Raw genomic sequence first — 15,573 nt, 5'->3', positions numbered from 1 at the left:
ATTATACACCCTATTGTACAGCGATACAGAAATATATAGCAATGACCTTGTGTAGACTTGACCTTGATCTGTGATCTTGAAGCAGTGGCGATGAAAAGATCACGACATGCCGTCTAGTGGTGGTACAAAATATGTATTGAGTTTCAATCAATTATTTTGAGCAGATCAAAGGTTATGGTCTGGAGAAGCAAAGACCTAGTTTAACATTTGACCTTGATTTGTGACCTTGGCCTTGCAGCTGGTGCGATAGCAAGTGTATAATCGCTCTGTCCAGTGATGATACATATGTGTATGTAGTTTTGTTTATTATCCATAAATTATGAGCGTGGCAAGAGAAAGTTTACAAATGAACAGATTGATAACATACCTCCACCTTTGACGGGGGAATAAAAACTAAATGCTGTGGTTTGTAAACATGTATATTTCTATACAATTTAAATGTGTATAATGACAGTACATAATATAACATTATTTTTTTTTATAACATTTTTCAATTTGATGCTGACAATTTGTTTAAAGTTTCACCTCTGACCTGCATCGTCTCTTCTACTGTGAACACCGAGTTTCCATCTCACTTCACATGAACGTGTTGCAGCTCAACACTTCTGCAGCTTTTTTGTCACAGAAATGTTTAGGCTTCTGTATTTATACAATTTTTTGCAAGTTCAAGAATAGATTTCATAAACAAAATGGTTTCTTCATATTTAGACTTGATTGCAGTAGTTTATTTTTATATAAAATATTTAGATTTTTGCAACACAAAGTAAATGATGTGGCAAAAAGATACAATCTAATGTACATACAGTGCTTTGCAAAGGCATTGGCAATATTTTTAATTTGTTGCTTTAGATCATGGAATTTTTTAATTAAAAAAATAAAATATATTCAAATCGAGACACGATGAAGACCAATGAACTTGCCACATGTCAGGGATAAAGTTGTGGATTTGTACCAATCAGAATTAGGTTATAAATAAAATTACAAATTCCTGAACATCTCACTGAGCTCCATTAAATCCATTATTAAGAAATGGAACAACCGAGAATAAAAATACAACGACCAGTTGAGGCAAAAAAAAAAAAAAAGCGTTGTTCACCAAAACCCACAAAGCAGACAGGGAGGACATTAATCAGAGAAACATCCAAGAGGCCAAAGATAACTCTGATGGAACTGGGCAGCTCCTTTTCAGAAATGGAAAGATCTGTCCATAAGACAGCTGTAAAGTGCACAGAGCTGGTCTACAGGGGGGAAAACAAATGTTGCTTTAAAACAATAAAAGTTTAAGTTTGGAATTTCTTCCCCAAACATGTGGAAGGAGGTGCTGTAGGACAATAAAAACAATTGTTTAGGTAAAAAGGACACCACCACGTCTGGGGCAATCTATGTTGTGCTACATGTCATCATACTGAAAACACATGAAGGCATGGTGGTGGCAGCATCATGCTGTGGGAATGTTTCTCATCATCAGGGACTGGGAAACTGGTCAGACGATGGAAGACAAACTACAGAGAAATCCTTGAGAGGAATTTGTCCTCTAGAGATTTGAAACTGGGAAAGAGGTCCACCTTCCTGCAGGACAATGACCCTAAACGCACCACAGAAGAAACACTCTTGGTCTTAGAAGAATCAGTTACATGTCCTGGAATGACTGGATCAAAGCTTAGACCTCACTCCAGCTGTGAATCTCTGGTTTGATTTATGTTGGACACCAGCAGCACTTTCCCAACCTAAAGGAGCCGGAGTAATTTAAAGTTCCAGTGGCTAGAAAGATGCTTGATGCAAAAAACAGATCTAAAAAACATTTTGGTGGCTAAATGCACATGTACATGTTATTATGGTTTCTAACTTTTTTTTAAATTATTATTGCACATTCCCCACTCCCATTTTTACAACAAGGGACTAAAAAAGTCAGAATTCCAAGATTAAAGCCAGAATTATGACATTAAAGTCAGAATTCTGAAATTAAAGTTAGAATTATGAGGAAAAAATGTCAGAATTATGACAAAAAAGTCAGAATTATGAGAAAAAAGTCAGAATTCTGAGATTAAAGTCAGAATTCTGAGGAAAAAAACAACAACAACAGACATTAATCTCAATTCTGATAAAAAAAAACAAAAAACAGACATTAATCTCAGAATTCTGCCTATTTTTTTCTCAGAATTAAGGGGGAAAAAGTTTGCACTGTGGCTCCATTCCACTTCCGTACCTTTTAATGACTTTCATTAATCAAAAGTATTTTTGCAGAATTATTTCTGTCAATCAAATTAAAGTAAAACTCCAAGATATTTCAAGTTGTAGGAAAACAAACTAGACAGATTATTGAGGGGGGTGAATATTTTTTGCAAGTCGCTGTGTATGCAGTGGATAATGCTAGATTTTCTCATTTGCTCGCTTTAGCTGGTCGTGAGGTTTCCACAAATGTTTCATGATATTTTGGCAACAAATGCAAACTGCATGCTACATTTCTTTCAATGCCCATAAAATATTGAACTCATGTACGTGTCAGTGGTCCCTTTTTACCAATTACAAATCCCTAACTACACAGACAGGGCAGCACAATTTAAAAGGAACAACTGACAAATAAACCAACGTGTTCACGTTGAGACATCACCCAAATATTGATTTAACATCATATTACACAAAGAACACATTATTGCAACCTTTTCCACCACACGTGGGTGAAAAAAAGATTAATTAAACACAAGATCCAATGCTGTGCTGCAACCTGCTGGCAGCATCCTGCAAATTCACGGTCAAAGAGCATGGCTGCTTTCAAAATGTGATTCATCTGTTATCTAGATGTTTGGAAACCTCCGTTTTATTCCAACTCAACATTTGTACAACTCTCCCTTAGTTGTCATCAGAACTATTTTATTTATTTCATAAGACGTGTAAAAGCTGAGGAGTTTTATTGTATATTGGGTTTTCAAGGTTGTTTCTAACGTTGTGTCTGTGCTGTACAACAAACAGGCAGTGATCAACACGATGTGTGGTTTTGGAGTTCAAACTCAAAAACATCTGGATGTGAACAAGTCCATCTACTCAGAGGGCTGCGCGGATCGAGCGGTGACGTGGATCGAGTCTCATCTGTTGCTGGTGGGGGCTCTCGCCCTGGGTCTGGCCTTGCCACAGGTAAACCCCACACATGTATGTAGTTAAAGTAACGAGCAGTAACCTTTTACCATAAATAACACCAGTGAGAGCCATTCATACTCTTTTGTCCTAAATAAGATCTGAAAAGTCATTAAAGCCGTCAAAAGTGGGTTGTTGGATTGAGGAGAGTAGTAATCGACATATTGACTGCACCTGCAAGGCAGACTCAAGGGGCGTTTGAAAAATAGTAAAAGTTACTCTTCATCAATCAGGACCTGGCACCGATCATGAAATAACAAAAGACTATAAGGAGGAATTAATCCTCAGTTTTAGAATTTACTTTAAATTCCCTGTTCAGGTTCAGGTTATTTTATACAAACATTATTTTACCTTTTTTTTTTTTAGATAAATCCCATAGTAAAGTGCATCGGCAAGGGCCAGCCAGGGATAATGGGAACTACTGGGGAAGGTGATTTAAAATAAAGGATTTACCAGGAATAATGTAACAAGATTTTAACAGCAAATTATCACAATGAGTTTAAAATTACGGGTTAATCTTCAATTTAAGTAAAGGACTGAGTGATAACATGTTTTAAAAAAAGATAATGCATATTTCCTCCCTTTTAAGAAGCAATGTGCCCTTTAATGATCTAAAGTCAACATGGCATCACGTTAGCACTTCTCAGGAGCTGTGTTTAAATGAGTAGTTCACTTACTGGTCAAATGATTGGAGTACTATCACACAACATCCTCACACAAGCCACTGAAATGCTAATCTGATCTCGCTCACATTTGTTTGGGTCCCCGATGAGTCTGCATAGAAGGGAAGCTGAATTTCCTATAAATCCTGACAAATGCTGAAGCTTCTGAAGCATCCACACTTTTGTGATCCATTTTTCTTCCGTACTTTTTCAGCATTTTTCTCATTCCACAATTTTTGTGCTATTTCAACAAATCATATATCAAAACGTTCGGCTCGTCCAGGAGAAGGGTGCTATGACTTTTGGTATTGCTGCAACTTTAGCTTTTTGAAATATTTAGCCTTTTCTGCCATTTTTTCTTATAGCCAATGGATTGAGATCATTTTACATCCTTCAAATCTTTAGATCTGTTTACAACCTTTTACTGCTCCTTTCACATTTTGCTCTGGTTCAGCTTCTTTCAGCTTCTTTGTGCAAATTAAAACTTTTCAGCTACTTTCAGCTGGGTTTTCAGCCGTTTTGTGATCATTTCAGATCATTTATGTTAACTACAACATTTTTGTGCTTCTTCTAACCTGCTAATTTCAATTTATGCGTCTTTCAGCTTATTTCTGCTAGTTTTAGCTTTTCCTTCTATTTCAGCTACTATTTAGCTGTTTTTATGCTAATTTCAGTATTTTCAGCTAAATCCACATTTTTAACACTCATTTCAAATTTTTTCAGCCTAATTCAGCAAAAGTGTGCTCTCGCTACTTCCTTCTGGTAATTTAAGCTTTCAGCTTTTTTTAGCTACTATTCAGCTATTTGTTTGTTTTTTTGTTGTTGCTTTTTCAGATAATTTCCACTTTTTTGTGCTCATCTCTGCTTCTTTAAAACTAATTGGGCACAATTGTGCTTTCTCCACTCATAGCATTTTAAACTTTTTCCTGCTTTTCAGCTTCTTTGAAACTTTTTTTTGTTGTTGTCATGCACAATATTATCAGCATGGTATCGGTATCAGACGATATTAGCGTTAGTTAAAAATCGGACATCGGCCATTCCATCAAAATAACTCATCGATATAAAAGGCGCTGTTTTTGTACGACAACCCAGTGACAAGAATGCCTGCAGCGGCAGCACAACGTGATGACGTCATGCGTGATCTGATCACGGTGGAAAGGAAGAAGTCAAAATGTCGGCGGTGTGGAAAGGTTTTTTTTGTTGAGGATGTCGGATTCTGAAGATTTATGGACGACGTTGAGCCTCGCTACATCGTCTCCAGTTGGAAATATTTTTTCAACGTAACCTTACCCGAGTTACAAGCCGTCATTTCCGACATCATTGAGAAGCTAATAGCTGATAGCACTTGGGTGAGTTTTACCACAGACATTTGGACGTTGCGTTAGCCCCGGTAGCATGATTAGTGTTACAGCACAATGGATAGACAAAAACTTTGAACTTAAAAAGTCTGTCCTTCATGCACAGAAGTGCAGAGGATCCCAGACTGCAGCTAAGAACCTGGAACAAGCCTCCACAAGTGAGACAGCATTGCAGGTGACTAATGCTGATAAATAACATTTAATACTTTTCATTTAACATAAGTTAAAGTGCTATGCATATCATATGGCTGTTAATGAATATATGTCACCAGCTCTTACAGCTGTGACACAATTTTTGTAGCAAATAAGCCTAAATAAGAGGCTATGTTCTGACAAAGGAACGTATAACAAATATCGGTATTGGTTATCGGCCAAATAAGTTAACAAATCGGCATATCGTATATCTGCTGAAAATCCAATACTGTGCATCCCTACTTTTTTTTTGTTGCAAATTTCAGCCTTTTTTAAGCTGACTGACTAATTTTTGTGCTCATTTCTGCTTATTTACTTGGTAAACCAAATTCAGCAAATATGTGTTCTTTCCGCTTTCTTCTGCTAACTTAGGCTTGTTCTTCAATTTCAGCAACATTTTAGCATGCTTTTTAGCTAATTTCAGCTGTTGTTCAGCAAGTTCTTCAGCAACACGCATTCCCACTGCATTTTCTCAGGAAATGTGATTTTTCTAGTTGCTTTGATGCTTGGTAAACTTGATTGTGATTTATTTAAAGGGTGCATCCTTTATAAACAGAATTCATTTAAGAACAAGTCACATCAAATTGTGAATAACTGAGCATTTTAAATCTTTCACTTTATGATCAGCTCTACAGGATTCTACTTTTGATCAGTAAATATGAGCTTAAATTAAAGTCAAACCAGTCCTAATTTTGAAATAGCTCCCACAGAGTGCCAAATGAGAATTAAAACATCCTTCCAAGGGACCACAGGATGCTCATTACAGGCTGCAGTTACCAAGAGTCTGTTGTGTAATCTAAAGTGGCTGCTGCTGTCCTCTAGATTGCAGGCATTGTGCTGTCCCAGATCCTGGTCTCTCAGATCCAAAATGAGATTACCTCGGTGTTTTGAGAGCGGAGGTGGAGGCAGAAAGAAAAGAAGCCAGAGTCCTCTGACAAGTGCAAATTCATCAAGAGTGTATATCCTTTTCTTACTCTGCTGTTGCCTTTAGCTCATCTAATCTAATTTTTGTATTGAACAATTTTTTGAATTTAGCTCATCTAGTTTGATGCCATTTATTGAGCTGCTCAAAAATAGTTACATACAAGGGGAAAGTGTGTACTGACTTTAAATGTATTTTATATGATGGTGACTTGTAAATGTACACCAAATGTGATGCACTTGCTAATAAAGTGTTATGTATATTTATTTTATTCCAAAGTTAGAGTGAATTCCAATTTATTGATCGGGGTGGAACAGTGGTCTAGGTATTTCTGAGAGATTTTAAATAGATTTCTGTGCCATGAAGGCATGTTTATCCCTGCACTCTTTTAACAACAGCCATGTGCAAAAAACTATGTCATTTGAAAAAAGGTCTGTAAGCTCAATCATTCAGGTGATCATCCATCACAATAAAAGTTAAATCATGTCATCTGGACAAGTTTATTTAAGGGAGTAATGTTTCGTGTTTCATACGAGTGCAATACATTGTAGCTTTTTGCATCAAGCTTAACTAAAAAGTAAAATAACATGAAAAATTTCCCATTAAATCATGCGATTTGCCCAAAGTGACACAATATATGGAAAAGCATTGTAAATAAATTAATTAAACACAACTGAAAATAGTAGATTGAACTTTTATACAATAAGGTCATCAACATAAGAGTACAACACAAAAGACTTCATCTATCTGGTCAGCTGTGTTAAGCCTCTCCCAGCTGGTTGGAAATCCATTAAATCAAAGCAACAGACCGTCCGATTAAAGGTTACTTTGATGTTTTCCCACGAGAGCTGCTCCCACACCTTCTAGACATGAAGAGCCAGAGCTTTCTGCATCAGGCGCTGGGTCAGAGGGGAGTTGGGCCTCACAGCATCACGCTCCACCAGAAGACATCTAGGGAAAATCAGGACAACACAAGACGGTACAAAGAGATGAACACAAAATAAAGAGACCACAAGCTGAGAGAGTAAACAAACAATAAAAAATAAAACCTGGTGTAGAGACAATATAATGGGAGAATAAACAATTCAATTCAACTTAGTAATTTTATGATCTGAATAGAGCTGTATTGTTCAATTCAGTTTATTTATACAGCACCAAGTCACAACAGAAGTCATCTCAGGGCACTGAACAGAAACATTTACATACTTTTAAAATTAGTTCATAACATTGTGTATCTAAGGAGCCAACAGACTGCTTGGAGTTTTTACTTCGTCAAGCCCAAAAGGCAACAGTGGAAAGGAAAAACTCCCTTTTACCAGGAAGAAATCTCCAGCAGAACCAGGCTCAGGACAAGCGGCCATCTGCTTCGACCGGCTGGGTTTGAGGGGAACGGGAAGGAGGAACAGATACACAATGGCAGGTCGAGAATCACATGGTATCAAATGAAAACTATGCATTTGATGAAACGAAGTCAGTTTGTCCTCCAGTAGTTTTAAACATATGGCAGAAGAACAAGCCAACACTAACTATAGAATTTATCAAAAAGAAAAGTCTTGATCCCAGTCTGAAAACTGGACAATGTGTCAGCCTCAAGGACAGAAACTGGAAGTTGGTTCCACAAAAGATGAGCCTGATAACTGAAAGATCTTCATCCCATTCTGCTTCTGGAAACACTAGGAACCGAAAGTAAACCTGCAGTCGAAGTGCTCTGTTAGGAAAATATAGGACAATAAGATATGTAATATAAGATGGAGCTAGGTTGTTGAGGACTTTGTAGGTTAGAAGTAAGATTTTGAATTCAATTCTGAATTTGACAGGGAACCAATGGAGAGAAGCTAAAAACAGGAGAGAGATGATCTCTTTAGGTTCTGATTGTTATTTGGTGGTCATGCGAGTACAGAGTGATGCACAAAAGCTGGGATAAATATGTTTAAGATGACGCAGAAGCATTCAGATTTGTTTGTGCCGGCTATTTTCTTGATTACGTCTCCACATTTGTTCAGCATTCTGAATCCAGCTGTGTCCCAGAGCACACTGCTGGATTAAATCCTGACCTGATGTGACCCTATGGTTCCTGAGAAATAAAAACAATTTGTAAAAACGGCATCCAAGATAAACACAACTGCCAGCTAATTGAAAGTAAGGCAAAGGCAATCAGTGGGAAAGCCATGAAGAAATTGCTTTTTAGTGGTAAAACTGTCTGGATTTTCAGAATCCTTCTTGAAAAAAATATTGATTAGTTGATTAGCAGGTGGCTATAAATGATTAGCCTCAAGAATATGGTTTTATCAGCAGAGATCCCGTGAAAACAAAAGCTCTGTAAAATCAAATATTTTATTTTATTGTCCTTCTGCTGTACTGCATCTCTAACAGAAGCTTTTTGAAATATTGGTAAAATTAAGTCAGGCGAGCCTGAAAGTGGATCATTGGATTAGTTTGTAAGAAAAAATAAAATGCTGATGCCCAGTTTGTTCCTCCACTGGTCCCTGAATGCCTGACACCAGCCTTTTTTACACCATGGACTGGTTTTTTGCAAGACATTTTTTTCCATGGACAAGCAGCAGGGGTGCGAGTGTGAGGGGAGCGCACATAACAAAACACAACAAAGTGCATCATGTATTTAATTATTACATCTAGATTTTAAATATTGTAATTTTTATTCTGTAATTTCATCTATATTGTTATCATTTTGTGGTTTATTTAATATATTATTGAATATAATACAACTTCTTAGCAATGCAGTTAGCCATTAAACACAGTGCTCCTCGTAGGGACACATTTAATGAAGTGGCAGCTTTGAAGAATTGTTCTGACCTTTTTATTCACTTTTTTCTCTTGGAAAACTTTCAGAAGTTTGTCTTTTAATGAAGCGTGCTTAGTCTTGATGTGGTGAAGCAGTTTTGAAGGTTTCAGGGCTTCACTGGAGAGTCGGTCGCCACATATCACACAGAGTGTGCTCAGACTGAGCATGAGAATCACCTGAAGCGATAAACCCATAATTTAAGTAGAACGCTTGGTGTTTTCTTTTAAATGCAGTTTTCTTGGTGGCAGTTGTGGAGCCTTCTGCTGCCTCATCATTAAGACTGTTACTTTTTTAAATAAGCTCTACAGCAGCGTTTGATTCTTACTCACTTTGGCTAAAGGTAGTTTGAGAGCGTTCCGGTGCATGCAAAAAAAAAAAATAATAATAAAAACTGCAACTGACTCAAGCAAGCACTAAAATTGTGTGGATGGAAGTGATTGATTTTCAAAATAAAATACCATGCAGACTAAGAAAGAAAAAAAAAATCTAAATTAAACTATTTTTTTCTTTCCATGAGGCTCAGTACCAAATGATCTAAGGACAAGTACTGGTCCCGACCCAGTGGTTGGAGAACCCTGGGCTAGGGTATGTACTGTATGTATTTGAATGTAAGCCATGTAACTGAAAGTCCTTCAGTAAGGATGCATTTAAAGGCTAAGTTCAAACACATGGACTTTAAAGCTATGTACTTATTACTGAATTACCCAAGATGCATGCTGATATCTAAAGTGAACAGGGTCTCAGCTGCAGGCTGAAACTAATCTAATGATATCCTGATTCATGCTCAATAATCCAGGTAGAAAATCCATCAATATTAAGTCAGATCCTCTGGATGTTTTTTTTTGTGTGTGTGTTGAAACATTTGGTCCTTCATCCAAAGGACTTCATCAGTCCGAGGAGCCACAACAAACTCAGTCTTATAAACAGCACCATCACATAGTGAACCACTTTGGCCATGACTGCTTCAAAAGCGTCGGCGGGGGAGAGGGCGGACTCCAGAAACCATCTGCGCACCATCACACTGGTTGACCCACTATGAGAAGGTGTTATTTATAAGACTGAGTTTGTTGCAGCTCCTCGGAGTGATGAAGTCCTTTGGACAAAAGACGGAACGTTTCAACAAAAATAAACCAAACAGAGGACTTGACTTAACTTTGTTGGATAATCTAATGATACTAATCTGTGTCAAATCTGCAACTGAAAGCAAAGCTTAGAAAAAGTTAGTTACAGATATGAAATGCAGAATAATTGTTCAATATAGTAGAGCAATGGTTTCCAACCCTGGTCCTTGAGGAACACCATCCTGCATGTTTTAGTTGTTTCCTACTCCAACACACCTGATTCAGTGATTTAATTGTGTCATGCTCTGCAGAAGCCTGGTAATAACCCATTTATTTAAATCAGGTGAGTTGGAGCAGAGAAACAACTAAAACATGCAGGATGGTGTTCCTCAAGGACCCGGGTTGGGAACCCCTGTAGTAGAGGTCCTGGGTTAGTAGAATCACTCCTAAGAGATTTATTGTTTTTACACTAATCGGGTAGAAAAAACAAATGTTTTAACTAGGTCTGACAAGTGCAGAAAACTCTCAAAGGATGAGTCTTAATAAACTTTAAATAATAAACACATATAAAAGGTAAACTTAATTTAAAAACAGATGTTGGGCTTGAAGCTTGTTCTTTGTTGAAATCAGGTCTCTCTTGTAAATGAGTCCTCGAGGCTCAATGGGATTTACCTGTATAAATAAAGGTTGATTGATTGTACGTACCTTCCCAGTTTCTGGTGACGTTTATTTTCTGATTTCATAGTTGCATGGATAAGCAGATGATTGAACAGATCTCTCTGTAAAAATTAAATAAAATAAATAAATAAATAAATAAATAAATAAATAAATAAATAAATCATTAGTAAACAAGAATCTCTTTCAACACTATTCAAAGTACATCTACTTTTTTAATATGCACTGCACAGCCCTCGAGAACAGTTTTCAGAAAACGAAACGTAGAATCCACGAAGTCCATCAGCATCCATCTCAAAGATCTATTATTTATAAACTGGAGCACTGTGCTTCACATTCTCATACCACAGAGTGCGGTGCGTTCATGGACCTAAAGGCTGCAGAACTGAAGCACAGTGGGTTTTATTTCTGGCTACTTTTTACATCAACAGGGATTTCAGTTTTGCTCATGAAAACATATTAAAGTATGATCAATAATATCCAAAGAAAGCAAACCCTCGAGGCCAAAACGTTCTTGTTTGTGTAATAAGAAGCCGTTTGGTTAAAACTTAGTTTTGTTTGACTTCTTTGTATGGTTTCATTTTTTAAAAGGCACTCATTTGTGTGAAGCTTACCTGTGCGTCACTGCCACCGATGTCCACCAAGCGGTAACGTAACGGGCTCAACAGTTCCACAGTCTGCTCATAGTTGCCGTTGTTGTACTCCATCATAGCTTTACACATTGGGATGCCTATACTCTCAGCCAGTAGATGTTGCTGGTTGTCACCTGGTTTCCTGTTGAGGGAGCAGCAGTGTAAACAAAAGTTTTATTTAGAGGAGGACACAAAGAACTGAGGGAGCATCTATGGAAAAATGTATGAATCAAATACAAGGTAGAGGCAGTTTTACTTTATAGATTCCCTGTTATACAAAGGAATTTTTCTACTGATCTATAAAAGGTAAGCATCTGAAAACTGAATTACAGTGGTCCCTCGCTACTTCGCTGTTCGATTTTCGCGGACTCGCTCTTTCGCGGTTTTGCAACGATTGTCAACTTTAATATTACTCATGTGATTGGGACGGCATGGGAGAAAAATTTACCAAAAAAATAAAAAATACTTCACGAGAGGCACTGCCATTTTGTAGTTTTCTTTTAATAAGTCTACACTGCATCTCCGATCAAAAGAACTACACTACCCAGAAGCCAACAGTGCTTCTGGCCACTGCTTTATGCCAAAATGAAGGGAAAGTTTTGCAACGCAAAGTCTGAAGTAACAATCTATCTCTTGAGCTCACCTCCCTTGTCATCCCCCTTTTGTCTGTCTAAACAGATCACACTTGTAAATGAGTCTTCGAGGCTCAATGTGATTTATCTGTCTAAATAAACATTGAATTTAAATTGAATTGAAACAGAACTGGCAGGAAAGTTCAAATAATCCTGAAGCTTCCTGAAGCTCAATTATCCACGTGCACATCAACCTGGACGGGGCGGTGGTAGGGCTGGGCGATATGGACCAACATTAATATCTTAATATTTTAAGATATATGGCGATATACAATATATATCTCAATATTTTTTCTTTCCACAAAGTAAAAACAAAAATATATTTCTGAGGCAAAGCTTTGTCCCAATTGTGACACAGGCACATTTATTAACAAACAGCTGTAACTCTACAAAATAAATGTCTAAAAAACAAACTATTTACATATATTAAATAATAATCTTCAGCTGCGCCGCCTTCACTACATTAGTAAGCGTGTGCAAAGCAGCACGTGAGGGGCTGTGTTTGTATTCAGTGAGGGAGGAGGAGGGTCCATGTGCAGTTGGCACAGATGGGAGAAAAAGAAAAACTACACAGATTTTCAAGTCTAATTTTAACTCAACGTAGAAATATCAATATAGACGATATAGCCCCGGCTTGTATCGCGTATGAAATTAGGAGGTGGGCTTCATCACTGCAGAGTAGGTCTGCTGGACCGGAACCAAACCCGACTGGAACCGAACTGCTGTTCTGCAGAGCTGGTGAGTAAAATTTTGCAGTACTGTACAGTACATACACGTGTGATGTTAAAATGACGTAGGTTCAAGAGTTTAGAACATTGCAAGAGTGTGGGAAGGGTTCATAAAGTCTTAAAATATATACATTCTAAAATAAATATAGCGTTCCTACTTCACGGTTTCTCACCTCTAGCGGTGGTGTCTGGAACGTAACCCCCGCGATAATCGAGGGACTACTTTCCTCCAAAGCGGGACAAAAGCTCCACAATACACAACCTTTTAATTTTTCCAAACCGAGGTAAAACCGTAACTATAGAGAACGTGGATAACACAACAAAAATACAAAGTATGAACATGTAGAAATGTGCAGAAGAGGAAACGTTAAAATTAACTTGTCATTTTGTGTTAAGAGTTAAAGAAAATGGCCAAGCACAGTCGGAGGTGAGGAAACCTCATGTTAACCAATGTACCCAACAGAGGCAGCAGGTCCTGCTACATCATTTGCTGAAGAGGAAAGACTCATTTTCAGATAGAGAACGCAGCTTAATGTTCTCTTTCTAACCACCTTCATTCTCCACCTCATATCCAACCGGCCTCCTTTTTGCTTGTGTTGCTCTTCCTTATGGCTGACATAAGGGTTGAGGAGTGCAGTGAAGAGAAAAGGCACAGAACTAACTTAGCCAATTCCTGGAGGCCCTCCAGCAGACGCTGAGATGTCCCAGACTCCTTTGCTCCCAGCGACACCATGAGGAAGTGGAGGTCATTGAACAAGGTCACGTGGTCATCGGTGTGAGGCTGGGTCACCTGCAGCAGCTCTCGCCAGCGGTCCTTCACACACACGCCTGCAACAAGCAGCAACACAAGCACGTTTTCTGAGACAGGAAAAAAGTCGGTTCCTCTCCAAAAGTGAAAAATTTGTTCAGACGTTGCACTAATTATCCTCACTTCTGGCACATAACTTTAATAGTCAAATTAATGGAGTATAAAATCTGAGATAATTTCATGCCATTAACTCTTTTTACTTTGAATTTAAGATGTTAAATTAGGTGCTACAGTTGTTTTGCAGTTAATTTGCAACAATTAGTTTACAATTACAGGTATGTGACTTTGATCATTTCCTACAACAACAAAAAAAGAAGACATTTTTTGAGGCTAAATTAAATTCAGTCAGAGGCATTGAGGCCTTTATATTTTCTATAAATTCCCATTTTTTAATATTCCTACCTTCCATTTCCAGTCTGTAGAGCATCGAACAGGCATCTACTGTGTCCAGCATGGACCCTGAGGCTTTACATCGTTTGAATACCTAATAATAAAACAAACAACGGCACATCTTTTCACTCTTCCCTTAGAAAATTGAGAGGACTAGCATGTAATAAACATAATATATCATTTACAAATATCAAATTGCTATATGTTGATTAGTGGTGAAAACGTGTGACTTTAAACCAGCTCAGAGAAACAACAAAATACGTATTTTTTACGTTAAGGTGGTTAGTGACATGAAATATTTTTGCTAATGTACAGAAAATGAAAGACTGTCTCACAGTCATAAGTTCAGATTTGGCACTTTGAAATGAGTGTGGGTGGTTCTTTGGCTCTCACATCTTTAAAAGGCTTTAATTTCTATTTGCTCACCCATCACCCTCCTGACTCACAACCAGCGCGACACGTTGCTTTTCATCTGGATCCATTGCGTTTTGGCACATTTGTGACTTTTAAGCACTTTCAAACAGCCACATATGGTTTTGTTTCAAACTCTGAACAGAAACCAACCTGAGAGTCATAGATTTGCAGAGCAGCTTCATATTGTCCCTGCAGAGGCGAGGGTAGTGAAAACAACAAACTAGAGTTATGGCAGAAATGAGATAAGCATGTTTAGATACAAACTCAAATTAATCTTACAACATAATTAACTTCAGACTTCAAATTACCGTTGGGAAATAATGAATAAAAAAGCCACAAACACTTCTACTGCCAGCTCTTTGCGTGACTGAATGAATGAATTATAATTCTTACCTTCTCAATAAAGTATAGAGCCCAGTGCCAATAATTGTGACTGGCCAGAATGTCCGATACCTGCAATCAAATGTTGCATAATTCAAACATCTTTTTGGGGGGGGGGTGCAATTTAAACCAAGTGGTTTTTGAACCTCAGTTAAGCAACAGTTAAAAGCAGGACCTGCCAGTCTTTCTCTCTGCTCTCCATGAACTTCAGACCAGTGTCCACCGCTGCTGTCATCTCATAAACATGAGCTACAGAGTGGACGGACCACGCATCATCTGGAGTCAAGGCAAGGCCCTGCACAACAAAAGGTGAAACAAGAACAAGTTCTACAACAGCGTCAAGTGCTCGTGACATGCATATCCTAAAAACACAGAGTGGAAGAAAACATCTTAATATTTAAGAAATTTGGCAGAATACACAATTTAACTCCTTTGGTCACATAGCATGGCATTATTGTGAGATTGTTTATGAAGCATTCACACTATTGGAATCCATTTTTCAGCATCTTTCTCGTTCCACAATGTTTCTGCTTTTTCAAAAAATCATGCTCAGCTCTTTCAGGACAATCCTGCTATGACGTTTGGCATTGGTGCAACTAGCTGTTTGAAATATTTCGCCTTTCCTGACACTTTTTTCTCATAGAAAATGAATTGAGCTCATTTTACATCCTTCAGATCTTGAGACCTGGTTACAATCTTTCACTGCTCCTTTCACATTTTGTTCGGGTTCAACTTCTTTCAGCTTCCTTGTCCAAATGTAATTTTTTTTTTTTAAATTCAGCT

General features: G+C 37.8%; 2 protein-coding genes across 2 annotated transcripts in view; one reads left to right on the top strand and one right to left on the bottom strand.

Annotated features, from left to right (window-relative positions):
* tspan33b (tetraspanin 33b) overlaps positions 1–6,268 on the top strand; it is a 21,650-nt gene extending 15,382 nt beyond the window's left edge. Inside the window, exons 7-8 of the mRNA XM_037682764.1 lie at positions 2,971–3,132; positions 6,167–6,268. Of these exons, the coding sequence (XP_037538692.1) occupies positions 2,971–3,132; positions 6,167–6,235 (231 nt within the window). The 3' untranslated portion in view covers positions 6,236–6,268. The remainder of the gene's footprint in view (positions 1–2,970; positions 3,133–6,166) is intronic.
* A 749-nt stretch (positions 6,269–7,017) lies between these two features.
* The window catches only part of ttc38 (tetratricopeptide repeat domain 38), a 16,282-nt gene continuing 7,726 nt past the window's right edge, over positions 7,018–15,573 (bottom strand). Inside the window, exons 7-14 of the mRNA XM_037682763.1 lie at positions 14,966–15,085; positions 14,803–14,862; positions 14,560–14,598; positions 14,008–14,089; positions 13,460–13,625; positions 11,420–11,579; positions 10,836–10,909; positions 7,018–7,217 (exon numbers count right to left, since the gene is read on the bottom strand). Coding sequence (XP_037538691.1) covers positions 7,130–7,217; positions 10,836–10,909; positions 11,420–11,579; positions 13,460–13,625; positions 14,008–14,089; positions 14,560–14,598; positions 14,803–14,862; positions 14,966–15,085 — 789 coding nt within the window. The 3' untranslated portion in view covers positions 7,018–7,129. The remainder of the gene's footprint in view (positions 7,218–10,835; positions 10,910–11,419; positions 11,580–13,459; positions 13,626–14,007; positions 14,090–14,559; positions 14,599–14,802; positions 14,863–14,965; positions 15,086–15,573) is intronic.

This window comes from Nematolebias whitei, chromosome 10 (genome assembly GCF_014905685.2).
Source record: "Nematolebias whitei isolate Nwh7 chromosome 10, NemWhi1, whole genome shotgun sequence".
Classification (NCBI taxonomy): Eukaryota; Metazoa; Chordata; class Actinopteri; order Cyprinodontiformes; family Rivulidae; genus Nematolebias; species Nematolebias whitei.
Note: the sequence above shows the minus strand (reverse complement) of the source record. Positions and strands in the feature narration are given on the sequence as shown.